General features: G+C 56.5%; 2 protein-coding genes across 3 annotated transcripts in view; both read right to left on the bottom strand.

Annotated features, from left to right (window-relative positions):
• USP2 (ubiquitin specific peptidase 2) overlaps positions 1 to 7,432 on the bottom strand; it is a 72,552-nt gene extending 65,120 nt beyond the window's left edge. Inside the window, exon 1 of one of the 2 annotated variants that reach the window (XM_032780463.2) lies at positions 7,349 to 7,432. The gene's annotated coding sequence lies outside the window, so the exon portion shown is untranslated. Of the gene's footprint in view, positions 1 to 854; positions 1,738 to 7,348 lie in introns of those variants that run through there. The other variant, XM_032780458.2, reaches the window with a different exon arrangement.
• A 3,903-nt stretch (positions 7,433 to 11,335) lies between these two features.
• Positions 11,336 to 21,170, bottom strand: THY1 (Thy-1 cell surface antigen). Its single transcript, XM_032780449.2, has 4 exons — positions 21,079 to 21,170; positions 16,388 to 16,468; positions 15,176 to 15,511; positions 11,336 to 13,936 (listed from the first exon to the last, which is right to left on the bottom strand). Exons 2-4 carry the CDS (start codon positions 16,422 to 16,424, stop codon positions 13,824 to 13,826), a joined length of 486 nt encoding a protein of 161 aa, XP_032636340.1. The 5' UTR covers positions 16,425 to 16,468; positions 21,079 to 21,170; the 3' UTR covers positions 11,336 to 13,823.
• Between the last annotated feature and the right edge of the window lie 6,482 nt (positions 21,171 to 27,652).

Genomic DNA, 27,652 nt, shown 5'->3' with positions numbered 1-27,652 from the left:
TGTCCCAAGGGTCTGGCCAGCGAGGTTCATCTCTGGCCTCAGCATGGTGCCCCATCCAGAAGCCAGCAGAGAGCAAAGAGGAGCTCGGATCAGCCCTGAGCAGAGCGCCTCCTCTGGGCCTGCATGCCTGGCGCAGACGCCGTCCCAGGGCTAGCCAAGGGGAACTGGGCCCAGACAGCGCAGGGTCTCATGGAAGGGCACGGACTGTGTCCGCCTCCTCCCATGGCTCCCCAAGCACTGCACAAACACTAGTCCCATTCTATGCATGGTGAAATGCAGGGAAGCAACTTGCCCACGGCCACCCAATAAGTCAGTGGCAGAGTCGGGAAAAGAACCCAGGAGTCCTGAGTCCCAGTGCCCAAAAGCACACTATACACCACAGTCAGATGGGAACAGGCTGTGAATGCCACACATGCCAGGGGCTCCCTCTCCAGGGCACCCTCTGGGCTTGCCCACTTTCATCCCACCAGCTGCCCAGAGATATAAACAGATCCCAGCAGGACATGAACAGCCAGTCCTAGAAGCCAAGGAACTTACAACTACCGGCAAAGAAAGGGCTGGAGTATGACCAGCACAAGACACCCCCTCACAAGCCCACCAGTGGCACCCAAGCCCCTCCAGAGGGGACACACACAACAAACACCATTCACGACTTGGGTAAAAGTCCTGCCTAGCTCAGCCGATCAGCTTCACTCCCTAGACAAGCTGGGGCTGCCTGAGAAATGGGCCTTAACCGGAGGAAACTTTGCTCCTGGCACGGATCCATTGGGTCAGAAAGCAGCTGGCACAGGGCCGGGGAGGATGTTACACCAGATGGGGCTCTGCCTGGTCCCCAACCGGCTCCAGGGATTTACCTGGTGACTGGGGGGCAGAGGGAACTCCGGGACGTCTCCTCCCTTTGCTTGTTTTCCTTCACTTGCAGGACAGTGGCTCACATGGCTGAGAGTCTCTGGTCACCAGGGAAACTACCCTGATTCAAAGCCCTTTCAAGGCAGGCTCTCCACGCACCTGGACGTGCTCCAACCTGGCGCTCTTGTGGAGGGTGACAAGCACAGACATGCTGCCTTCTGCTCAGGCACAGGGCACGGCCTGGGAGATGTGGCCCACACCCCTCGTAAGCCCCAAGCTTGTGCAGCACCTTGTCTCGGGGATCTCAAAGCACTTTGCAGAGTCATTCGTTTGCGGTGTTCCCCTGTGCCCTGGAAAGGAGTAAGCTGCTCTCACGCCCCTTGTGCAGGCAGCCAATGAGGTCCAGGGAAGTGAGGTCACCGGCCTGGGGACACGTAGCAAGTCACTGACAAAGCAGAGACTAGAGCTTAGAAGACTCTAACCACTACAGCACACTCCCTTTCAGAGGCAGGGGTAGAACCCACGAGTCCAGACGCCTAACTCCGCGCTCTCATCACTAGACAGCACTCCCCCACTCAGAGCCAGAAACAGTACTCAGGAGTCCCACTCTGTGCCCTCTGCTCTAACCACCAGGCCCCACTGCCTCCCACATACAGCGACATGAAAGACCTCCTTGTCTCTCTAGCCAAACCACTCGTGAGGGAGAAACTCCCCCAACCTTGTGCACCGAAACCCCCAACCTCGCCCAGCAGATGCCTCCGTCCCTCCCAAGCCTGCTCAGCTGGCTAGGTCATCCCCCAAGCAGGTGCTGTGGAGAGGCCTCGCGAAGCCACGCTCCATTTAAGGCATCCTGCACAAGCTCAGCCCTCATGACTGCGTGTCCCTACACCCAGTGGTGCAGGGGAGCACCGTCTCTCTCACCTGGCCTGGTCCCAAGGGGCTGGGCCATCCTGTTGGGAACTGAGAGGGTCTCAAGCTTCAAAATTCAGCTCTAGATTCCGAGCTCCCTCAAATTCTGGGGTGTTTGGGTCCCCGGGGGTTTATGGTTCACCCCTTCTGCAGCATTTGGGTCCCTGCCTAGGAACCAGCACTAGTAAGTCCCTAACCCTGCATCCTAGGCAGCGAGAGATTCAGCCCTGGAGATCCCATTTCAAAGCGCACACTCACCCTACCCCACTGCACCCCCACCAAGGCAGAGGTTCGGCCAAACAGAGCTGCACCCTTCAGCCCCGCTGCCGCTGATAATATGCACTCCGGATTTTCCACTAGCAGCCGAGTGAAACTGAGCCAGGGCAGGGAGTGAAATTGGAGTCAGCTGGAGGGAACGTTACAGATCCACAGGGAGATGAGCCATTTCACCTGCTGGGTTAACCTTGTTCAGGCACTCGGCTGGTCCCAGGCTCAGCAATGCCCCAGGGAGCTGCCAGTCACCAGTGACATGAGTTTCCCAGCCTCAGCCCAGGCAGCCACAGAACACAGACCCTTACAGACCTGGAGCACCTCACAGTCAGCCCCTTCAAGCGACCTGCGGCAGGCCAGTCTGGTACACGGAACCGCTCCAGATCCAGTCCAGAACTAGCCCCATGTGTGGAAACACTTCACCTCCGATCCAGGAATTTACCTGAGATTCTCATCCCCATAGTATATTCTCTGGGGGATCTAGCTGCTCTAACCCAGAACCTTTGGTCAGCTGTGAAGCCCCATCCAGCTGCACTGGCCCTCTGGCAAGGTTGCCAGCTCTCTTGACGTCCTGCTTTTTCCACGCAGTAGTCACCCCAGAGTAAGCAGGAAACTATTTACGGGCAACAGCAAGCCCAAGTGCACAAACCTGCTGGGCAAGGAGGCTTCGAGGTGAATAATCCCCCCGCAGGCAAATACTCCAGTGAGAGATCTGGCTCTTCCCTGCCAGAGCTCAGCCCTTTTCACCATGAGCAGGAGGCCAGATGGGCTAGGCTTCCCAGCTGAAGCCTTCATCTGCATAATAGAGATTTTGCTTCGAGGAACGCAACATGACTACAAAGATGCCACCTGCACCTGACAGAGAGCCACCAACACAGGGCACAAGGCTTTGGTACCATCTAAATGCTGTGAGAACCCAGCACAGACCCCCAGCTCCCTGACCATACCATGGGAGCGTGGAGCCAGCTCAGATTCTGCAGTGCTGAATCCGGAACAGGCTCCTCAGTGCACCACAGCTATAGGTGCTGGCACAGATCAGTCTGGCCCTGGCCTAAGCTTCCAGTGACTTCCTGCATCATTCGCTCTTCCCTACTGTGCCCATGTCTCTGACATCCATTTCCGCATCTTCAAAAGCACCCTTCATGCCAGAGGCCATGCCAAGCTCCCACCTCAGTGCCCCTCTGCCCAAGCCAATGGAAGCGCATAGGGATAAGCGAGGGGCAGGATTTACCCCTTTGGCATGCCGAGGTCACTTCTCTCGCCCTTAAAAAGTAGCCACCTCTGGGGCAGAGCACAGCAGCTGATCTACAACAGCGAAACTGCTTTTAGAAAGAACACAGTATGCCTTTGAAATGAAAGGGGGTAGGGGCTGGGAGAGTATGGGGCTGTGTGGAGATGGATTTAGCAGGGGCCAGGATGGGTTATTCTCCAAAGACATAGGCTAACACCTCAAGGCTTGCCAAATGTGCCAGAAGATCTTAGAAGATCAGAGGGGCCAGCTCCCCAAGGTTACGCCTCATGGGAAAGTTTTCTGTGTGCAGGAAAAAAAAGTCCTGCCCCATAGGATCTGTTCTACCCACCCCACCCCAGGAGGGTCCCCCAGCTGCTTACCGTCTAGGACTGCCACCTCTACAAGAACTGCCTTCCCTGTGGGATTCACAGGGCCACATCACACCATCCTGGTGCCCAGGGCTGCAAGAGACAAGCCGAGAACACCATGAGAGCTGGGAGAGGAGAACCGAAGTGCGAGAAACTGTCTGCCTGATTGTCTCTCTCTCCAGTGGCAGCGCTGCCTTTGCACGCACAGCACCTATCGTCCTCAGCAGACACCAGTGACTCAGCCTTGCACCGCCCCTGCGAGGCAGAGACACCCCATCATTAGCCCCATTGCGCAGCTGGAGAAGTGAAGGCACAGAAAGATGAAGTGTCTGGGCTAAGCTCACGGGGCGAGTCAGAGGCAGGGCTGGGACAAAGAACCCAGGAGTCCTGGCTCCACATGTACCGCTTCCACTACCCTGCTCCCTCTCAGGTCTATGTTAAAGCGAGGGGACAGTAGGGAGCCAGGGCAGAGCTCCACTCAGTACAGGCAGCTACTGCCTCCTTCCATCGCCCCAGACTACCCCCTTCTCCTCCTTACCTTCCATTGTCTCCACATGGGGCAAGGACATGTGGGACAGGGGAAGAGGGGGCTGTGCGATTCCTGCCCTTCAGCGGGAGAGCTTCTCTAGGTACCATGCACAATGCAGACAACAGTCCCTTCCATGAAGCCTTTGTCCAGGCCAGGGAGACCCTGTCTGGACACCAGCCAGCTGAGGCCGGGTCAGTCAGACTGGGAGCTAGAGAGCCAGAGAGAACCGCAGGGTCTGCCTGTGTCCCGCAGCCGAAGCCCCTTCATACTATTGTCATTACATCAGAGCACAAGGGAGCCTTCCTAAGCCCTGTCCAGGGGAGCTCAGGTCAGCCCCAGGCTGTTCCTTCACCCAGACTGTGGGCTGAGCTCCCACTGGGAGTCCTTTGACTCCAGCCCCTGTTCTTTAGGGGCCTGGAGACTATTTTCTGGGGCAGAGGAATGGGGGACCCACATTCTGGCGTCTCCTTGGAGCCGCATCCAAGGGCAGGAGCAAATCCCACCTGGGTCTGACACAGAGGTGACCCTGCAGTCTTTGCAAACCTGCAGCATTGGAATGCAGCAGCCAGAGGGAAAACAATTACTCACAGCAGCTCATCCCAGAGGAGCCGCAGGGCAGGCCCCCAGAGGGGCATCGCCTGCGCCAAATGTCTGCACAAGCCTTGGAGACTGAGGGGCCCCAGGCAGGCTGAGGAGCATCAGTAGCTCGCTGCAGGACAGCTTTCCTTTTGGAGTGAGTTGTTTAGTGCCTGGAGGGGGTCAGGAAGGAGCAGGGAGCCCCCCAGACCGAGCCAGGGGCATCTTATGCCAGCAATTTCTCCAGCTGGTTTGATCTGTCCATTCTAAGGGTGGCCCCAGAAACCTCCTCTCAAGATCAGCGAGAGAGTCGCCAAGGGGATGCAGTTTGTCAACAGATAAGAGAACACACTTAAACCCTCCAGTGCTCTCTGCCCACAGCCCAAGCCCAGCCCTCTGCCTGCAGGGCTTCAGGGGGAATGGCAGTGACACCAAGAAGCTGCCAGGGATTTTGGTAGTAGGGTAAGAGATAGCCCTGGACTCTGGATAGGCACAGAACAGGGGATGAGGTGGGTAGCAATGGGGCAGGCTTCCTACCTATGCCCCTCCGGCCTGCCCTAGAAATAAGTGTAAGAGCCCAGCTCAGTTTCATGTGTAGTAAGAGACTCCATGAGATATAAACCTTGGTATCAGAGGCCTGATATGAGGCCTGAACTAAAGTAATGGTCAAGACTTTGCTGACATAAAGCAAAGTGAAGCCGTGAGCCAGGCCCTGCTCAGAGAAGCTGGCGAGGCAAGGGCTGATACAGCAAAAAGAGACATACCTAAAAGGTGCTGGACACCAGATATCAGAACATTTGCGTACTTGTACACTCCACACAGATAACAAGGAAGAGGCTGAGCCATCCCAATGCCAGGGCCAAAAGGGTAATATAATGGATAGAGTTGTTTTGTTCGAAGGTGGCACCTTACTGGGTAGAGGGGTTGTACCTTGCTACGTAGAGGGGTTGCACCTCAATACTTCAGGAGTGATGTGTGACTTGTTTGTATCTGTGTATAAGAATGCATCCCTCGGATGGTGTCTTGGTCCAGCCTAGGGGGCAGTGGAAAGTCCCGCTACTGACTGAGCTGAGTCCATTGCCAGGGGGCACATATTCGTAGTATGTCCTGTAGAGTAAAGTCTAGAGGGAACTATCATTGTGCTTTGTTTGACAATAAACCTGGCCGAAGCGCCTTCGTACCTTACTAGAGTCTGTGGTCATTGGGGGTTCTCTCGGGATCTGCTGTGCCAGCAATCTGCGTAGAGCTGGGACAGCACACAGAGGGAACACATGCACGTAGCCGATTGATATAAACATTGAACAGAGCAGAGCACCACACTGGGAGCATCTGACAACACTGCTAACCCCAACATGGTCGCATCTGACAACACCACGCTCTGTCCTGTCTCTCTGGCCACTATCACTCACTGCAGTGTATAAGCAACTCACAATCCTCACTGCATTTAACCTCACCACATCCCTAGTGGGGGGGAAGTGCTGTTATCCCCAGTGTACAGATAACAACAATGCCCAGCTCATCAACTGTAGCTCTCAAAGTGCTTTACAAAGGCAGTCAGAATCATTATCCCCATTTAACTGACAGGCAAACTGAGGCACCAGCAGGTGAAGTGATTTACCCAAAGTCACCCAGCAGCAGAGCTGGGATTAGACCCCAGGTCTGCTGAGTCCCGGTCCAGTGCACTACCCTACCCATGAGGCAACACTGCTGAGTAAGTGACTTGTCCAGAGTGACCCAGGAAGTCTATGGAGGAGCAGGGAACTGAATCTGGGTCTCCCAAGCGCTAGGCTAGAACCCTAACCACTGACCACCCTTCTTCTGTTGTAGATGCTAATGAACATCCGTTGCAATGGTGGCTGTCAGCACAGGGACTTGCCCACTGAGAATGAGGCAGATACCCACCAACTCGCTTCACATGTGCCACCTAACAGCTGGCACTTGGTGCTAACTCTGGTGACCTGAGCTGGATCTGAGCTGCTGACGACCTGCCTGCCCCACAACATCACCCTAGCACTCAGCAACCCAGTAAAATCCAAGTGATGAAGCCCCCGGCGCAGCCTCGGTTAAAAGTGGCGAAATGACGGAAGAGAAAAGCCTGCTGGTGAAGAGCTCCCTGGACAGCTGATGGGAGCAAACAAGAACATGAGCGAGGTCAATTATTCGCCCACCACGTGCTTCGAGATCTACGGGGGAAGAGCTCGGTATTATCCCCACCGGGCGGCCACTTGGTCGCATGACAAAGATTAAGCCTTGAGTTGCAGCTTGCGTAGTTAAAGGAAAATGACCAAATTGGCGATGTGAATAGAACATGGCCAGAAAGACTGAAACCAGCCCCAGGTCTTAGCTTCCGTACAACGGAGGCACTTTGCTCCGTCCTCCCTGAAGTTTCTCAGCTTGTATTTTACCCTCCCTCCGGGACCCGCTAAGCCCGTCCTCGGCTTTCCCAGCAGCTCCATACGCACCTGCGTGTGGAGCAGCAGGGCTGAAGGGTAGCGGCTTGTCATGGGGTGACACCCTGGCTGCTCGGATGGGGTCACCTCAGTGTCCGCGAGGTACTTGCTCTACAACAGAAGCAAAGAAGAAAAAAGGGATTGAAAATAAACAGCGGCGACTAACCTGTTAGCAGCTGTCCAGGCCGTCTGGGAGCCAGGCTTCTCCAGTGGGCATGGGGGGTGGGGTGGGGGTGAAATGGCCGGAGGGGCAGAGCCTAAGAGCTGGCGCTGTGTAATCCACTGCAGAAATTCTCGGCTCAGGTTACCAGCAAGATAAATATAGTGTTTTATCTGACCTCACAGGGAGCTGGAGCCCTCCTCTGACATTCCAGCATCCGGGAGGCTTAAAGGCAAAGCCTGCAGAGCGCAGCCAGAGGGGTTCTCATGTGTCGTGGTGGCAGGGCCCAGCCAAAAGAGGGGTGCTACAGGGAGGGGGAAAGGGTGGCATTCTGGGGCAATGGGAGAAGTAGAGGCTTTGAGGGTAGGAAAAAGGGAGGTTTGGGAGATCAAGAGAGATGGTGGTAAGGGGTCTAAAGGGAAAAGGGGTTCTGGAGTAGGGGAAGGGAAAAGGGGGTCAGGTGTGAGAGGGAACCACAGAAGGGGGTCCTTGGAGAAGGGAAGAGGGGGCTGGGCTGTTACATGGGGAGAGGATTCCTGGAGAGAAGAGGGAATGTCAGGCAGCTGCGCACAAGGCTCTGGGGGACCCCAGAGATGCTCCTTGCTGGCCTAAAGCCCAGCATCCTCCCAAGGAAAGCAGTGGATTTCTCTCCCTGCGGAGCGAGGAGAGGACACAGGCTGGACAGATCTCAGCTACAGTCCCTACTGCACACCTGGCAAGCACTCTCATACCACAGTGCTGAGTGCAGTACAGGAACCGACACAGAAAACATGCCTGGTGGAGACGGTTAGGAGAAGCCTGGACACTGCACAGTCCTATGCTGACTTCAAAGGGCAGGCGGTCTGCACGGCACCTATGAGTGGCTCCAGGATTCTCTGACTAACTATGAGAGCTCCACTCCCTGGCCATTAGTGATGGGAGCTGTCTCCGCCCCTCTCAACTTGCTCTGCTTGGCAGTGGCAGGACAGCCCACTGTGGGGATGGAGATGGGGCCAAGGAAGCCTTTTGCAAGGTAGGCCATTTTCACCCCTTCTGCCCTTGGAGGGCTCTTCAGGGTGAGGGATGCAGGGGCTCCACAGACACAGAGCTGGGGAAGTGCCCTGCAGAAAGATCCAGGATTACATTCACCCTGGTTTAACTCCACCCTAAGTCAGTTCCATGCGTGAACTGGGTCCAGCTGAGTCTACTCCAGAGCATTGGAAGGCAATGACTCAGTCCCCACCTCTTATGAGTAACTAGGCAGGATACAATTAAGCCACCAATTCCCTCCCTTCCCTGCTCATTTGTATGTTACAGCCCAGGCATGGCTGTGGGAAAACTCTTGGGCCAGTTTTATCCCCAGTGTAATCTCAGGGAGGTCAAGGGGATGATGCCAGGGATCTATTTGGTGCTTCTACACCTAGCGCTTTATCCCAACCTAAGCCAGCCTCCAGCAGCAGCCAATGCCAGAGCCAGAGCCTTCATTGTGAAATCCTGGAGCGAGGTGGGTACCTGAAGGCCTCACTCCTTGAGATGGACCCCATCTCCGGGTTAGTGTTGAGGCCATTTTCAAAGCAGTTCCACCCTGAGCAGGGAAAACGTATTCCTCCTCCCAGTGTGTTCAGAGAGCCTCCTCTCTCTGGACCCAGCCAGCTTGGCAGTCCTGCAGCAGCCAGCAGGATGGCCCCACTCCTGTACAGCCTGGCTGTAGGAAGCTGGAGGATTTGGGTCCAGCCCTCAAAGCAACACTCTTCCTGGGGCCACAGAGAGCATTTGCATGGTACACACACACACACACACACAGGGCATGCTGGCATAGTACAAGTGCTCACATGCACACACATGAGGCGAGGCACAAGTGCACACGCACAGGGGGGATGCAGGCATGGCTCAGGCATACACAGATCACAGGTGGTGCTGATCTCCGGTTGGGAGGAATGAAGCAGCCCAGGTACATGCTCCCAGCCCCACAGCCCAGGCAGGCACTGCCTTACTGGGTTTTTTTGTTTTTTTGGGGGGGTGGGGGCACAGCCTTGGCACATTCTCCCAACTTCCACTCAAGCCTGTGGGAGGAGGGGCAGGTATGGGACACACCCCTACCACTGAGATGAGTCTGGCAGGGGGTGAGTGGGGGAAAAGAGACATTTTCTCAGCTAGGCCCTAGACCCACCCCCTCCACTTGTACAGAGCCCAGTTAGGGGCTGGCATGACCCACAAGGAGCTAGGCCTGCCCAGGTGGTTTTCGGGGGTTGGGGGGGGTGGTCATTCACACAGCCAGAACACTGGTGGGAAGTAGATGGCATTGCCCCATTGCCTGGGGGGCAGGGAACTCCTACAGACACAGAGCCTTATTCTGCCCAGGGGTCATATGGCCTCTAGATCCCACCCCCAGCTGGGGCTGGCACTGCCCGGGGGGCTGGGCACCCCCTAGGTTCCCCGCAGGTGGGGCCGACACTGCCCAGGGGGGTCGGGCACCCCCTAGGTTCCCCACAGGTGGGGCCGACACTGCCCAGGGGGGCCGGGCACCCCCTAGGTTCCCCCCAGGTGGGGCTGGCACTGCCTGGGGGGCACCCCTTAGGTCTCCCAGGTGGGGCAAGCACCCCCTAGATTCCCCCCAGGTGGGGCCAGCAAAGCCCGGGGGGCCGAGCATCCCCTAAATTCCCTCCAGGTGGGGCCGGCAATGCCCAGGGGGGCTGGGCACCCCCTAGGTTCCCCCAGATGGGTCGGGCACTGCCCAGGGGGCCGGGCACCCCCTACGTTCCCCCAGGTGGGGCTGGCATCCCCTAAATCCCCCCAGGTGGGGCCAGCACTGCCTGGGGGGGGCGGGCACCCCTTAGGTCTCCCAGGTGGGGCAGGCACCCCCTAGATTCCCCCCAGGTGGGGCCGGCACTGCCCGGGGGGGCTGGCACCCCCTAGGTTCCCCCAGGTGGGGCCGGCATTGCCCGGGAGGCCGGCACCCCCTGCACACCCGGAGGGGCTGGCCGGACGCGCCTCCCGCACTCACCGGGCTCTCGGCGGGGATGAGCCGGAGCCGGCCGCTTCCGTGGAGCAGGTGGGCGCCCGGCCGAGCCTGATGTCACAATCCGGGCGCAGCTGACGCGGGGAGGGGAGGCTGCTGCCGCCGGGCGGCGTCCCTGGGCCGGCTTAGCGGGACAGGCGGCCCCTGGGGGTAGATTCCAGTCTCGGGTCTCCCTCCATGGGTCATGGGTGCTGCTCCCTAGAAGCTGGGGGCGGTCCCAACCCCTGGAGCTCCGGTCCTCCCACAGGGATGGGGGAGAGGTGTGGGGGTGCGGGCAGTAGGGTGACCAGACAGCAAGTGTGAAAAATCGGGATGGGGGTGGGAGGTAACAGGAGCCTATATAAGAAAAAGCCCCAAATATCAAGACTGTCCCTATAAAATCGGGACGTCTGGTGACTCTAGCCCGGGAAGGCTGGATGCCAGCTGTTGGGTGCTGCCCCTGTAGGCTAGGGGAGATAGGACGGAAGGAGATCCCAGCCCCTGGGTGCTGCTCTGGATCCCCCTGCAGGCAGGGGCTAGTCCCAGCCCCTGCAGCATGTGTGTGTGGGGATCACTCTGGGGGACCTTCTGTGCGGTTCTACCAACCCGAACCCTCTGGCTCTAGGGCCCAGGTAGGGCTGGCAGCCGGAGCTGGAAGGGGTTGAATTCTGGAGCTTCCTGGCCTGAGAAGAAACAGCGCTGGGAGCAAAGCTGTCTCCTGCTGCCTCTTCCTTGCTTTCCAGGCAGGATGGGCACCACTCCCTTTGTCCCCCCTGCTACTTGGAGCATGTTGGGCTGGCAGGGCTAGCCCTGGGAGCTGGGCTGCTTACAGAGCCAGCTGGTGCTAGAGGGGATTATCTTTCAGTAGTATAGATGCTAGGACACACAGCTAAGCAGTTCAGCTTGTCTCCACTAGAGGGCAGGCTGTCCCACAGCCAGCTCTTCTGGCTGCCCCTTAGGAAGGCAAATTCAAAGCCCTTGAATCCTGTGCTGAAATAGAGGCAGAGGGCTGCGAATCCAACACACAATCGAGGGATTTATTGTGCAGACAGAGGCTCTTTTGTTGTTCATTTTCCCCCCTTGAACAGCATTTCTCGGACACCAAGCTGTGGAAACACTACAAATGTTCACGAAACAAGACTAGGACACGTCCTTGTAGGTTGGCTGGGTCTGACCCTCCCCCTTCCACCATTGCATTTACCGGCAGATCAGGGAGATGTACACGGAGAGATACCTGAGCAGTACATCTGGGGCGGGGGGTAGTGCACTATACAGCGAACAAGCAGGGCATGGGGCATCACGGAAAAAAGCAACTCTCCTTAGCCAGCCAGTTGGGCTCTTGACACTGCAGTGGGCTCAAGCGCAGCACCCACAATGGGAGAGGGGGGCATATTACAATTAGCTGGGGCCTGTCCCCCCCTTGTCACCATTAACCCTTCTGGCTCCACCAGATGAGCTCCCAGGTCTTGCCCTGCTCAGTTCCTATGCACGTGATCTTGGTTTCCCATTGCCTCCCTTGCGTGGCAGTGAGCTGAGTGGGACCTCTGCTCCCCTGTTTTAGCCCACGCCTGGGGGAGATACCTTTGCTGCTCAGGAGAGAGCTATGTAATACCCTCCGCCATCTAGCCTGCCCCTGCTCGGTAGGTGGAGTTTCTTCCCTGCTAAGTTCTGGGGCATTTGATCCCCAGCTTGCTGTGGGGTAGGCCTTGTCCAGACCCTGGCCGGAGCTGGGGATGCTCTCTAAGATTGGGGTTACTTTGTGGTTTGGGATGCATTAGCTCTCCCTATGGCTAACCAACCCTTTAGGCTCCTAATGAGAGGCAAAGCTGTGCTAAGGAACAGGCCCGCACGGGAGTCTGTTAACCTGCAAGGGAGGAAGGCTGCAGCCTTCTCCCCACTAGCACGACTCAGTAGCGGGACTGGGCTGAAGGAGGAAACCATGGTCCAGACAATGAGCAGAGCCAAGTGGGCTGGTTTTGCTAGTGCCTGAAGTCAAACCCAAAGGGTGGCATGCAGGGATGAGAGCTTGTGGCTTGGGGGAAGCCCCAGCTCCTGCAATCTCCCCCATTGCCAGCGGGAGACAGCCCTGTGTGTTAATGGGGGATGTCACAGAGCTTTGACTGGTACCCGGGGAGTGCGAGGTGGCAGCTGCCTAGGCCCCCTTCCCTATTGCTATATCTCCTCTCTCCCCAAGGACAGTGGCTTCTTCTCTGGGCGCAAGCTGTCCCCCCCCCGCCCCCCGAGTGTTTCCTAACACACACACACACCTTTCGCATACTGGGCTGAAAGGCAGATGCAAGTGCTATCTGTGTCTCCGCCCAGGGGACCACTGCCTGGAGATCATGCAGTGAGCAGTGCTGGCCCCAGCTCAGCAAGGGGTCTCCCTTCACAGCTAACCCCTAGTCTCTGCTGAGCAGGATTAGCCAATGCCCAAGGAGCTCTAGGCCTCGGCACACTGACTAGTTTCAAGGGCTGCTGCCTCAGTTCCTTAGTTCAGGATTAATTAAAAACAAACAACAATCAACTGCCATCCACTGATCTTATGGTGAGGGCTTAAGCCCAGCAGAGCATGGATGAGTGATGGGCAAGTGTTCTTATGCAGGGCTGCAGCTGCACCTCTGTCCTAAAACCTTCCGCACCCCTTGCTATTTCAGTGCTGTGGCCCCCGCTGTCTATCCCTGCACCCCCAACTTGAGACATTCATCATCCCTTGCTGTCTCTGTATTCGAGTGTCCCTGTTGCTCACACCCCCAAGAGGGATCTGTTTCAATGCTGGCCCTTTCCTGTGCAGGTGAAGCAGTCATACCAATGGCCACGGCTTTGTGCAATACGGAAGTGATGGCTGCTAAGAACAGGTTGAGAGCCCACCAAATTCATCTCACCAGACAGGATTCAAACCCAGCTCCCCAGAGGTGAAAAGCTAGTGTATCCGACTCTGTCCCAAAGCTTCCCATTTGCCCGACATTGCTTAGGTCAGGCCAAGTCTTTACACTCGGCAAGCCTGTGTTGCTGAGCAAGCGTCTGTTCTCCAGGCTCGGGTGGTAGCCAGGACTCCTCAGTGGGTCCCCTAACTCTTTGACTGTCTCTCTTTTACTAGAGTCAGGTCTGGGGGCCCTGCTGGCTTTTCCTCCTTGAAAGACAAAAAAAATGGGCCAAGACAAGCTGCTCCCTCGAGGCTATAGATCCCCCTGCCACCGGGACAAAGAAACAAAAACAAAACGTGCTATGGAAAAAGCTGCACCATCTAGCAGAGCGCGAGGGAATGCCGCCATGCGTCGGATCCTTTAATACTGCTTAATACACCCACCCCAGCCTCCAGCATGTTTCGGACGTGTGGTGTGATGGCGTGGCAGCGCGGGGAGGGAGGGCTTGGCAGATATACACGTATATAGAGAGATATACACAGAAAGATTTCCTTGGTTTCAAATCGTTCATCGTCTTCTCTTGCAAAGTGCCACGTTTGGGTGGTGGGGTTTGGCTGGGTGGCTCGGTCGCTCCTTCCTTTCACAGGGACATGAAGTCCACAGCTTGCAGAAGCGGCAGGGACAGGAGCAGAAGCAGCACCCATGAGGTGTTCTGAATCAAGAGGCTGATGCCAGCACATTTCTCCAGCTTGTCTGCCAGGGCAGGGGGAGGGGAAAAGAGAGGAGAGGCAAAAATGAGATCCCTGGGGAAAGAGGAATGATGGGGAGCTGGGAGCCGGCACACCTGGGTTCTCTTTCCGGCTCTGCCATGGACCAGCTGCGTGACCTGGGGCAAGTCACTTCCACTCCATGTGCCTCTATTTCCCCTCCCACTCTGTGTCTTGTCTAGCGAGACGGTGAGTTCTTTGGGCCAAGGGAGCACTTCCCACTGTGTCTTCCCCGTGCCTTGCACAAGGGGAGGCTCTGATCTCGACTGGGACCTCTGGGTCCTACTGCAATACAAACAATAACCATCAAGTCAGGGCTCCAGCCACTCCGGTGTCCTCTCTCTGACAATGGCCAGCACTGGCTGCTTCAAAAGTGGGTGGAAGAAACCCCTAGGGGACAACTCGGCAAGATCCTGCCCATAGGGAAATACCTTCCTCACCCTAAGCCCTGAAAGGTGGAGTGCAAGGTGCTTTGTGGCACTCTGGGGTGGGAAAAGGCCTCTCCCCAGTGGAAAGCCTATAGACATTATATTTCAGATGGATGGCCTTAGAGGCTGGTGTCACTTCCCTACCGAACAGTCACAGGGTGGGCAGAGGTTGAGTTCTTCCCCTTATGCTACCTTGCTGATCTGTCCTGGGTCTGATGTGTTCTGGGTCCCCAGCAAGAAGCGCGAGCCCCCTTCAGTCCTTGGTTTCTGCTGAGCCAGGGTAACAAAGGGGCCAACTGATACCAACTATGATGGGTTCTTTCGGGTGACATTAGTCACTGTCCACTGAGACTCCTCAAACTCAGCCCATGTGTGGGCCGCCGAGCAGCCAGAGACAGATCTGGGCAGCCGGAAGGCACAAGGCTCCCATCTGGACCATTCCCCAGCGCAGGGCTGGCCCTAGGATTTTCAGGGTCCAGTGGGAAGTTGGGTGGGTGGATGCCTCTGACAGATGCCTGGAAAAGGCACAGGGCACTGGTGGGTGAGAGGGGTTTGGCTCCAGGCAAGGATGTGGGGGGGGAGAGGGGTGACTCTGTTGCTGGCCCTGCTCTGGCTGCGGTAGGTTGGAAAGTATTTATCTCAGAGGAGCATTGGGCACAGGGCTTAAATGGTCAGAGGGCATCAGGTGGGTCTGTCCCTTGGGCCATCAGTAATAGAGCCCTGGAGGGCAGAGGGGGGGCACACAGTGATAGGTCAGCGAGAAGCCCAGGGGTGCTAGGGTCCCCTCCCCTGCCCACCTTTGATGACGGTGATGTTCCTTATCTGGTTGCCGGTGTAGTCACCGGTGATCTTCAGCTCGCAGGTGTAGATGCCCTCGTCTGCAGTGGTGAAGTCGAACAGCTGCAGGCACACCATGTCCTTTGACAGGGTGATGTTGGATCGTGCCTTGAGGCTGTTCTCGGGGACGTTCCGGTTGCTCTGGATCACCCGCTTCCTGCTTTCCTTGAACATGCTGAAATCGTAGGTCAGGGGGTTGGTGGTCTTGTTTTCATAGCGGCAGTCCATGCGCAGGGTCTGACCCAGCAAGCAGGCGCTCAGCTCCTTGATCCTCTGGCAATGGGTAACCTGCAGCACTGGGACAGGCCAACAGGGTCAGGTGAGGGACAGGGGGTGGCGAAGGCAGGAGCACCCCTGCCGCTGCCCCTTGCTCCAGTGTATGCAGCAGTGAATCCACATGCTGTGGAGACATGTCCCAGTTCCTGGCCAAATCATAGGCGCATAGGGCTAGAGAAGCCAAGACTTCCTGCTAGCAAAATGAGGGCTCAGCACCTGCGCTAGTGGAGACTCATCTGCAGCAGCAGTTTGGCTTTTAACCATTGTGGTCGTGCTGCTAGTGAGTGATCTCTTTCCCCACAAAACCAGTGCATTCCACTGTGGGGTTACTGTCAAGCAGGAGAGGTGATAACATCCCACCACCCCACAATGTCCCTGGACCCACAGCCTATCCAGTCACATCCTCCCCACACCCCAGCCTGCAAATCGCCTGCCAATCCAGCACAGGGGAAATGAGAACAGGGAGGATTTGTTCATGATACCGGGGGCGGGTCAAGACCAGTGTCTGCTGTACCCTCATAGGGCCCTTTGTTATGGGGAAGGCTGCATTTTAGGTCTGTTAGTCCAAAGCACATTCATTCAATGGGGCCCAGCTGCCCTGCAGCAGAAACCCAGCATGGCAGCCCATGTGTTATGAAATCATACTAGCCACTGGGTGCACCTTGGCATAGACAATGCCTGCTTGTTGGTCCCTATGTAGCTAGCTGCATCAATCTAGCTCTCCTCCTCCTCGTTTTGTGCCGACCTGCCCCCCGCCCCTGTGGGAGGATGGGGTGGGCCTTGCTTTCTCTGGAGAGAAGCATTTATTTACAGCTTATGCCCCTTCTCTCCAGCCCAGCGCCACTTATGGAGCATGGCCACTAGATGGCAGCATAATTGCACCACTGGGCCCCTACCTGTCAGGATGACAGCGATGCTGATGGTGGGATTCATCTTTCGGTGCTGGGGCTGTCAGCGGTGCAGAACGGCGAGGGGGGCTTGAGCAGGAGGAGAACATGCTGGTTAGTGACCCGACCAGGATCTGTGCGACCCTACATGCACACCCACGGGCAGGTGCGTGACCACACCCAGGTGTGCCCGTAAACTCACACCGAGGCATCTGGGCACACGTGAACGTACACCTGAACACACACAGACAGGTATCTGTGCACATGCACACACAAGGCACGTCAACACGGACACATGCAGCGAGTGGTACTTGGGATTGGAGCTGAAGTCCACTGCAGCAAGTGGAAAGACTCCCGTGGGCTTTGGCTCAGGTCTTCCATGATCACACACTCACCTGAGCACAGAGGTGGGTGCGTGTGCTCGCACGCAATGTGCCAGTGAACACATACGACCAGAGAGAGGCAGACGCACCCCCTCAGTGAGCAGCATGTGCAGCTCCTGACGTTTGTTTATAGGTACTCTCTCACTTTCGGATCTCACTTATACTGGGCCCATCACCATGGTATCTGTGCACTCACCAAGGAGAAACATGTGCTGTGATTCTTCAGAAGAAGAGTGGGAGGGGAGTGAGATGCCCAACTCCTACCAAATTCCAGCTCCTAAGTCCCTTAGGCTCCTTGGGAAACACCACCCATAGTGCTCATTACCATGGTATCTGAGCCCCCTGTGACATGCATTAAAGCGGGTCACACACATGCATCTGTCTGCAGATGTGTGTGCACAGCACCACCTCCCCAGCACGCCCAGCTCCAGTGCTCTCATGCCTGGTCCATGGCCCTTGCACTAGCACGCTCTGTTCCGGGGGCACATTTACCACACCTGCGAGTTCCCACATGGTCCCCAGATTAAAAGGGAGGGGGCTGAGCTGGAGCATCAGGCAGCTCAAGCCTACTTAGTTCCTCTCTTTGACATGACTCCTCTCCACACCCCCAAGCTCAGGCACACGGCCTGGCCCCTTGCAGCAGGCTGGGTTGGTGGGAGTGAGTGCGGATGACTCATAGCCATGCAATGTGAGAAAGGGGCCAAGAACACAGCTGAGGAGGGAGATGGGGAGGCAGCCAGACAGGGAGCTTCTACCTGTGGGAATTCCAGTGCTTTTTGGACCTGCTTTGGCTATGCGGGGCCAGGAGCTGGTGGTAGAACACAGGAAGGGAGCACAGCTGCAGCAACTGGGAATGAAAAATTCCCTGGGTCTGGCAGGCTTTCCCTCTGGCTTCCTCGCAGCATGTGCAATGGGTGGGAGCTGCCGTTTTGGCTTGCGCAATCCTCAGAGCCTAAAACTTTGAGAGCAGGTCCAGCGCTTCCACTAGGCGACCCTAGGCGCTTGCCTAGGGCGGCAGGATTTGAGGGGCAGCGCTGTAGAGTCTGGGGGCAGAGTTAGAGACATTCTGTGCCTACACCAGCAGGAGGTGCTGCTGAGGGGACACTGAGTCTGGACAGGTCTAGATCTTCATCAGCAGGAGGATACTTTTTTTGCAAGAGCAGCAGCAGGGGCATGCACAAGGTGGGGAAGGGCAATCAGGAGCCCCCCCCCCCCCACACACAAATAACCATCAGGGGCACAAAACTCCTTCCGCCCCGGGAGCTCCTTCCACCCTGTGGCTTCAGGGTCGAGAGCAAGCTCCTGCAGGAGCTGGGGTGGGGAAGGGGAGGGAAGGGCAATGTGCCCCCCCAAAAGAGATGTTAAATTTCTGTGCATGCCCCTGGGCAGCAGCGAGGCAATACCAGAAGGATTGATTGACCCTGAGTGTGTAACTATATAGTTTTCTTCCACCCAGAGAGAAAGCCCTGTCTGTGCAGCTTTTGCAGAAAAGAGCTGCATGCTAAGTACAGCTTCCAAAGGGCAGGGACCATTTGAGTCTCCTTTGGTCCCCAGGACATTGGTCCTTCTGACACCTTTGACTTTCTGCTGCCCCTACGCACACGACTGACTCTGCTTAGAGTCTCCTGACTCATCCTAGGCATCAAATCCCACTCCCTCCCCAAGCGCAAATGAGGTGGGGGTGGATCAGCGCCTAAACGGGGGCACAGATTGGCCCTGGATTACCGCATTTGGGCTCCTTGCAGTCCCTGCACCTCTCTTAGGCTACTGTCTTCAATGCAGCGATCTCTCTGCTGAGCCTTGCTCCAGGGAGAGCCACCACTTTGCTGCACAGAGCAGCCGTGTGAGCAGCTGATGCGTTGCCCAAACTCTAATTAGAAGCAGCATCTCTCTTGCATGGCGACGGGACTCAAGCTGTGGATAACGCTGGCGTCAGCGCTGCAGTGAAGACAAGCCTCTAGCCTTACCCATCTGTTCCAGACTCCTCTGCACAGGGGCAAATTAGGGGTTTGTGGGGCCCTGAGCCAGAGCAAGTGGGGACGCCTCCCCACCCCTTCCACCAGCCCTCAGCTTTCCACCACAGCAGTGTCACAGGAAGAGCTGCCAAGAGAGCGAGAGGCTGAGGGGGGCGGCATGTGAAGGGAGCCTGTCTGGGCTGTAGTGGGGGCCGGCAGCCCTAGAAATGTGTGTGTGGCAGAAGTGGGGAGAAGACGGCTCTTTGCCGGTGGGGGAGGGAGTGACAGAAAAAGGATGGGCGTACAAAGGGTGTGGCTGTGTGTGCTTGCAGAGGGGTGAGGGTGGGGCAGGAATGGAGCAGTCCTGCCTCAGCTCCCCAGAGCTTGGACAATGCAAGCTGCTCTTCCCCGCTTCCCATGTTGGTTTGAGTAAGGCCCAAGCTAAAGATCTGTGCGTGTGTTTGTGTGTGTGTGTGGGGTGTCCATTCACAGATAATAATCCCCCATTCAGGAAACCAGACAACTCCTCCCACTCCTTCTGATTTAGAACAGAAAAAATTGTTTAAATATAAAAACACTCCTTATCTCTTCCTCCAACAGCCATATCCTGAGCATGTGCAGCAAGGTCCTTCTGCTTCCCCTGAAAACATCCCCCCACTCCAATGATTCCAGCCCCAGGGATTCCATGGCGAAGGGCGTGGTGACCACAGATGCTCCTACGGCATCTCCGTCATCAGTGGTTCTCAAGGTGTTCTACTACGGGGCACAGGTATCACCTGCCCCAGTACACAGAGAGGGGATGTAACCACCAAGGTTACATGGCCAGTCAGCAGCCAGGCCAGGAAAAGAACCCAGGAGTCCTGGCTCCCAGTGCCCTCCTAACCACTAGCCATTCCCTCCCAGAGCTGGGAAGAGAACCAGGAGTTCTAGCCACTGCTGTCCCCGCTCTAACCTCAGCCACCACCCTGATGGGCATGATAATAGAAACTGCTGACTCCAGCCAGGCCCACACCCACCTGACACATCCTGAGCCCCCCATACCTCCCCCGGGAGACAGGCTGGGCTGGGTGCTGACAGCCCACGGGCTGTAGCGGAGAGCATCAATTTCCAATGTCAGTGGAATCTCTCCATGGGGACTGGCCTTATTAGGCAACCTCCTGCCCAGCAACTGCCCTCTGCTTACCCAAATATTGCCTCCCACATCACCCCTGGGGCAGCCTGAACTGAACCCCAATGGAGAGAGCCTGCAAACAGGCTGGCCCCGGGGAGGATCTGCCATGGGGCGGGTACAGGGATGGCCACCAGCTTGGCTGAGCAGACGACCCCAGGGACCTCGAGGGCAAACGTGTCTCGCAAGTCGAATGCAATGTGTCCTCAGGTCCCTCCATGGCTGTCCCGCTCCCAGGGGGTTCCAGCCCCCACCCCCGGACGAGTGTGCTGTTGATGATTTACAGGGCCCGGTTTACTTTTATTTCTGTTCCAGGGTTTTCAGCGCCCCCTCCCCAGGCTGTGTTTCCTGGGATCCAGTCTGCTCTTGTCTCATCAGGCGTGGGAGCAGCGATGAGTCACCAGAGGAAGAAGGCAGCAGGGATGGGCTGAGAGGGGCGGGCAGGCATGGGGCAGAGGGGGGAGGAAGGGCTTCCCTGTCTCATCACGAGCCCCTCCCAGAATCCGCTCCCAAGCGCGGATCTGCAGCCAGACCATCCACCCTCTCCCGCCCCACAGCCCAGTCTCCCAGCTGGCCGTTGCCCCCAACCCCACCCCACTGGGTTACCCTCTTTCTGCCTCATTCTACTGGCGGCTCCCCGCTTCTACCAGCGACCCCGGAGCCACTGCACCATTCCGCAGCGGCGGGGCTGCAGAGCGGCTGGGCTTTGCACTGCAGGGGTGGGGGCTCTGGCAGCATCAGCAGCGTTGCAGCGGCAGGTGGGGTCCCCGCAGCACTCCCTGAGCTCGCCGGGCTGTTGCCGAGCTGTGGCGAGCATCGCGGCAATGATTAACCCCGCCCCGAGGCTGCCCCGGCTCCAGTCTCTCCGCTCCCTGCGGCAACTGGGGAAAAAGGCGAAGGAACCCGGTGCTCTGGGCCATACACCCCCAACCTCCACCTCCATCCCCAGCAGGCCGGAGAGAGGATGAGGCGAGGCGAGGCGGGGCGGAGCAGGGCAGGGCAGGGCAGACAAGAGCTGGAGAGCAGGACAATCAGACGGGCAGGGCTGTGCCTCTGCAGAGCATCCAGCCCCCCGTCCCAATGCCCCGGCTCTCCATCACCGCCCGCACCTCTGGACTGCTGCATTGTCTCGCCCCCCGCCCGGCTCCTCGTTTCCCCGGCTCACACCCCAGGCTGCGTCCCCCGCATCCTCACCTGCCCGGGCGCTGCGCTCCGTCTCCGCCCGCTGACTGCTACTGCTGCTGCTGCGTCTCCTCCTGCGCGGCTCTGCTCTGGGGCGCGCTGCGCTGCGCCTGCAGTTTGAGGAAGGGAGGCGCCGGCGCCCCCGCGAATCAGGAGCGGGGCTGCCAGCCCAGCCCCACCTCCTGCAAGCCCCTGCAGTGGAGACGGCCCTGCCCTCTGCAGTCCGGCTGCTTCCCGAGGCCTGTTGTCAGCGCTTGGCAGGCACACAGCTGGGCTGGGGGACAGATGCAGAGGAAAGAGCCCTTCCCCCAGGGGGCTCTCAGCCCTTGAGCCCATCTGCCCAGTGGCCCTGGCACAACCGAGATGCCAAGAGGGGTGATGATCTCTGTGTGCTGGGGTGTGTGTGTTTTGACGGACATGGCAGCCCATGCTGCTACCCTCCAGGGGGCAGGTCTTGGGCAGGGTCGGCTCTAGCCATTTCGCCGCCCCAAGCATGGCGGCACGCCATGGGGGGCGCTCTGCCACTCGCCAGTCCCACAGCTCTGGTGGACCTCCCGCAGGCGTACCTGCGGCTGCTCCACCGGAGCTGCGGGACCAGCGGACCGTCCACAGGGACACCTGCAGGAGGTCCACTGGAGCCGCTTGCCGCCCTCCCGGCAACCGGCAGAGCGCCCCCCGCAGCATGCCACCCCAAGCACGTGCTTGGCGCACTGGGGCCTGGAGCCGGCCCTGGTCTCGGGGCACCCCCTGTGCAGCAAGGGCCCCTGCTGCCAGAGTCTCTCTTGGGCGAGCAGCCTGCTCCTGGCATCAGGGGGTGGGAGGTGGGGCATTCAGGATCAGGGCCCAAGCCCATCCCGGCTGGACGGGTTGAAGACCCTGCGCCCTAGGCCTGGAAGCAGAAGTGAACAGGGCAGGGGAACCAGTGCACAAACCACCTCCTAAGCTGGCCCCACCCTATGGGACACAACTTAGGCCAGCAGCAGCTAACTGCGGAGCTGAGGGTGACAGCGCCATGCCCTCTGGCCCAGGCATGTGCTGACGGATAAATGGACTGCTCCGTCCTGGCGCCCGCACCTGGGCCATGGAAACCCCACGAAGGGGACGGGGGAAGTGACCCTCGTGGCTGGAGTCCTGCTGCCTTGTGCCTTGAGTTGTCAATTTCTTCTGTGTACAGGGAACCTCAGACCCTCCGTGCTGGTGAAGGCTGGGGGTGGGGAGGCCACGGGGCTGGTGTTTGACAGATGGCAATGAGGGGACAAACCGTAAGGCACAGGCCATGCAGCACCTGGCTGTGGTTGCTGCAGACCCAGATCGGGCAGGTCAACAGCTAGCACCTCTTGTAATTTTACCACATCCCCCCCATAATGCCCCCAGACACACACCCACACCCACGACCACACACACAGACTTCTGTGAAGCCTCACCTCCCATTTCAGGTTTGGCCCCATTTTTGCAAATGGTTGGTTCCCTTAGAGGTGACGTTTCCCCGGTTTCCATGGGAATGCTGCTCTTCCCTGGCACAAAAATGTCAACAGCATGGGGTGTCATCTCACTTCACTCCCACAGGCAGGCTGCTATTTTCCCTTAAGAGAGGCCTGTTTTCACTCCCAGACAGCTCTGGGCCCAGACTCCCTGCTGGGCTGTTTGCGTAAAGTGCAAAAGCAGCTGTGCCCCCTGCAGACCTGGCTAGCTGACACCTCCCTCCTGCATCGAGGAGTGTTTAGGTGACACAGGGCTTATGTGACATTAGCCAGTAGCGACTGGAATAAAATAGAGTAGCCCTGAGAGTGCTCTACTTGACAGGGGCTGGGTGGGTAGTTGGATGGCCCCAGAGCTGGGGATGCAGGGAGGACGTTAAGGTGACAGACTTTGCCTCCGTCACAGCCATCATTGACTCAGCCACACTTTCAGCAGCACTGGTGCAGCCTGTAGTGTACACAGGCAAGCGGCAGTTTGCACGAATGGAGCATGCTCTTACATGACGATCACAACACCTTTGCACTCAGTTCAGCTCTGGCCCAGCCCTGGGCTTGAGCATAAGCTAGTGAAATGCTTGAAGTTCTTGGCAAAGCTTAAGCGAAGGCCAACAAGCTCACAGTCCCCAGGAGTTCAGATGCTGATGGGACTATTGCACCTTGGCCTTATGCCTGGGCCACAACCGTACTCTTACGTAGCGCAAATGCCTCAAGATCTGCTCTGCCCCAAAGGGTCCCCTGGACAAGCAGCTGAACAGGTCTGTGCTGTGAAAGTTGATACAGAAGTCACATTTTGCTCTTGCAAAGGCCAGTCCCCTGGCGCCATCCAAGCACTGAGGTTTTGCTAGCTGGCTAGGCAGCAGGATTTTTGCTAGAGCTACAGAATCTTACCCACAGGTGCACTCTCACAAGGCAGCCCGGTGTCCTAAAGGTGAGGCGGGGACCTGTAAAGCTTGCCGGCGACAGCACAGTTGTGAAACAGGAAAGGGGACACAAGATGTTATTGGACTCTCTATCCCTGGAAAGGAGTCTGAGGGTACGTCTACACTGCACGATTATTTCGAATTAGCTTAAACCGATATTACAAAACAGATCTAATAAAATCGGTTTAGCGCGTCCACAGTGGGATCGCCGAAATCGATTGTTTGCGTCCATGGTCCAAAGTACATCGATTTAGGAGCGGTGCGACTGTGGTACTGTTCCTCAGCTATCCATAGTCCCATTCCGTGTTGAGAGCACAGTGCCTGATGGGCAGAACACTGCCCCGGGAGTGGTGCGGTTACAGCCTACCCTCCCTTTGTGAAGCAGCAGACACCCTTTGGCGCCTTTTTCGCGGAGTGCATTGAGCAAACGCCATGCACAGGCATTTTCCTTTTTTTGTCACGTGGTGCGTGGGTGGGATAACTGAGGACTGTTCCTGAACCAGCCGAGACACTGTGGTTTGACTACAGACATTGGGAGCTCAGCAAACGCATATTTCAGAGACGCTGTGGACTGTGGGGATAGCTGAGTCCTCAGTACCCCCTCCCTCCCTTACAATGAGCGTCCATTTGAGTCTTGGCTTCCGTTACGTTGTCACACAGCGCTGTGTATCGGGAGTTTTTTATTTCAAACGCTTTGGCATTTCGTATTCTGTACGGAGCTGGATACACAGATTTGTCTCCCCATACAGCGATCAGACTAGCTATCCCGTACGGTTCTATGTGGAAGCTCTTTTTCGATTTCAAACTGCATCGCCAGCCGTGCTGAATCAGAGCTCCACGCGGCAAGCGAGAATGTAATTCAAAAGTTCGCGGGGCTTTTCCTGTTTACTGCCCGTGCATCCAGTTCGATGCTGTCCAGAGCGGTCAGTCTTGCGCTCTGGGATGCGCCCGGGGGCCATAACGTCGATTTGTCCAATGAACCCTAATGAATTATCACTATCGAATTTAGCGCTACTCCTCTCGTTTGGGAGGAGTTCCGAAATCGATTTAAGGAGCCGTTTAACTCGATATTAATGACGACGTCGTGTGAACGGATACAGCGTTAAATCGGTATATCGGCCATTAAACCAATTTAAAGTCGCAGTGTAGACCTGGCCTGAAATGCAAACCTTGGAGGAGAACCAGAGCTCTCCCTGCTGGGTGAAGCGGCTGACCCAAGGCTTTGCTGAGGGCCCAGAGCTGTGTGAAAGACACACATCAGAAGGCAAACACAGCACATACCACACAGAGACACGGTGCTGTACAACACCCGATGACACTTTTCAGGGTTACCCAAGGGGTCTGGGTGAATCAGGAAAACCTGCTTACAGGAAGAGGGGCACTGTCTGTGCCCACCTGGGAAAACCATCGGTGCTGTGCTTTGGGTTCCACCCTCCCTGCTCTCTCCCAAGGCAAGCTACCAATTTATGCCCTACTTTGTTACACTCCAGTGGCCTGACCCTTATCTCCTGGATGCCCACAGGGTACAGTGAGCTACCACCTCCAGGGAAGCAGTGCCCCCCACTTCACTGGTTTCACCTCAGCCCAACGTGCTCCTCAGGCACTCAACGTGCTCCTCCAAGGCACTCAGACAGGTCTATGGTAAAACCAAACTGAAGTTTATTTCGCAGTGTGTCAGATAAAGATTCAAATGCAAGCAAGTGTAAGGGTTTGGAAACACAAGGTTACAAGTGCAATCTATAGCCTGTACTTATTAGAGAGTTATTTCCCCATCTAATAAGGTATTTCACACCCAGTGGTCAATCCTTACAGTGCTTGTCCAAGGGCAAGCCACCTTTCGTGAGCCACTCATGCTCCCAATGTTGCCTCCATAATGAATAACATGTTCTGCCCTCTGTTCTTCCTTTGTACAGTGACAGACCACTGTCTCCCAGCCCAGGGAATCCCCTATTCACTTGGGGGTCTTTTGTCCTTGTCAAGGTTCAAGCTTGCACCTGGTCCAGCCACTAAACGCAAGACATGGGCTGGCTTGACAGATGTTGATTGTTTGGAACAGAGTGTCCCACTTCACAGAGCTTGGGAACTGGTTCCCCATACGAGCACTGTCACGGTTATTGGGAGAGCAGCTAGTTCCTAGCTTTCGGCAGAGACAACACGTGATTCCCACTGGTGAACACTGAGAAGATGGTTGGGCACAGGGAACACACCTCCCCGGGCATGTCTGTGTCACACAAATCCAGAATTGATTTCACGCACAGCAACATGCAGAGAGAAAAACAACACTGTGTAAACACACATCAACACAATAGACAAACACTACATGCACATTATTGTAAGCCACCAATGCAAAAAAACACAGTTCCACACACAAACAGCAGCATATAACAAACAATTTAACACACCGAGCAGCACAACACACAGCAACGCCCATACACGCATGCTATGGCAATAAGAGATGAAAAGCACTCAATGACTTATAGCCAGGAGTGAGTGTGCAGTTTCCGGGCAGCGTTGTCTGTTTTTAATCAGTGCCTTTCCTTGCTGTGTGTTTTGCAGCCATTTGGACATTAAGCTCTTGCAGAAGTTTATAGGCTGGCGTCTTTACTGTAGATCAGAAGCTGGCTCCCTTCCATACATCAGAGAGCAGCAGCCACCCCAGCCCTCCTGGACACATTTGATGAAGAGGGTAGGACTGCTTGTTAGAGTGAGCAGATACATTGCAATCACCAGCCCCGCAAGCTGCTCTGTGGAGGCAGCACATCTTTTGGGAGGAGAGAGGGCAGAAGGCACACTCAGCAGTTGTCCCTTCTCCCAAGCCAGCAAAGGAATCTCATGGTCCAGGCTTGTCATAAACAGATAGTTAAGGGTTAATGTTCTTTCACCTGCAAAGGGCTTACAAGCAGAGAACTGACACCTGACCAGAGGACCAATCAGGAAACCAGATTTTTCAAATCTCAAGGGAGGGAAGTTTTTCTCTCCCTGTTTCCCTCCCCCATGCCTGCTCACAGTTGCAGCCTCCCTACTCCATCCGAAGGCTGCTCAGATACGTGGAGGAAGAAGGAGACGTGAGATGAAATGTTCTCTGAAATCATGGCGTAACCTGCAATGAAAAGCGCATCAGAATGAGTGGAGGACATGCTAGCAAGTACAGGAAGTGCCAGTGACGCGGTTGAGACAGAAGGGACGCTCAGATAGAAGTGCCAGAAGATCAGAGGTGTAGGGGAAGAGCGCGGTGGCGGGATGCAACGCTGGAGCTGTGCAATGATCAAACTGATATCCTCCAACGTCTGGATCTTCAGGAGAGAGCAGCGGGGGTTCAGAGCCACTGCAGCCCATGTTTAACCACCCTCAGTACTCACAACGTCCAATCTTCCTCACCAGACGTTTAGAACGCGGGGGAAGCTTCTGCCCCGCCCACTCCACTCCCCGTGGACAGTCCAACAAAAGGCTGTCATTACATTGAAATGTGCTCAATAGCTTTCCTTCCCTCCTATCCTCCTCCCAAACACCCTGTGTACCTTGATAATCTCTGCCTCTTTTATAATTATGTTTAACAAAGAATAATGCAAGGGGAGGGTGGGTTGTTTACAGGATAGTCTTTATAAAAGAAACTGATTTTAAATGAGTGACTTTATTTCCTTAAGCAAGCTTAATCAAAGGGGAGGTGGGTTTTGTACAGGGAAGGAGTCAATGAAGGGGGGGGGGTTCTTGAAGGGGAAGCAAACACAGCAGTCACACTTACCCGGCCCGTGATGAAACTCGTTTTCAAGGCTTCTCTGATGTGCACTGCCTCCTAGTGGCTCTTCTAATCGCCCTGGCTCTGGCTGCTCGTACTCGACGCCAGTGATTGCTCAGCCTCCCACCCCGCATATAATGCTCCCCTTACTCCTCACAGAGATTGTGCAGACACAGCAAGCAGCACAACAAACGGGACATTGTTTGGCTGAGGTCTGAGCGAGTATGTTGCCAGCGCCCTTTTAAACGGCCAAATGCACATCTACCACCATCTGCACTTCTCAGCCTGTAGTTGAACAGCTCCTGACCACTGTCGGCTGCCTGTGTATGGCTTATGAGCCATGGCTCAAGGGGTAGGCGAGGTCCCCCAGGATAACGACAGGCATTTGAACATCCCAACTGTATTTTCTGGTCTGGGAAGTATTCCTGCTGCAGCCGTTTAAACAGAGTAGT

Source organism: Chelonoidis abingdonii, chromosome 18 (genome assembly GCF_003597395.2).
Source record: "Chelonoidis abingdonii isolate Lonesome George chromosome 18, CheloAbing_2.0, whole genome shotgun sequence".
Lineage (NCBI taxonomy): Eukaryota > Metazoa > Chordata > Testudines > Testudinidae > Chelonoidis > Chelonoidis abingdonii.
This window is presented reverse-complemented; position numbering and strand designations above follow the sequence as displayed.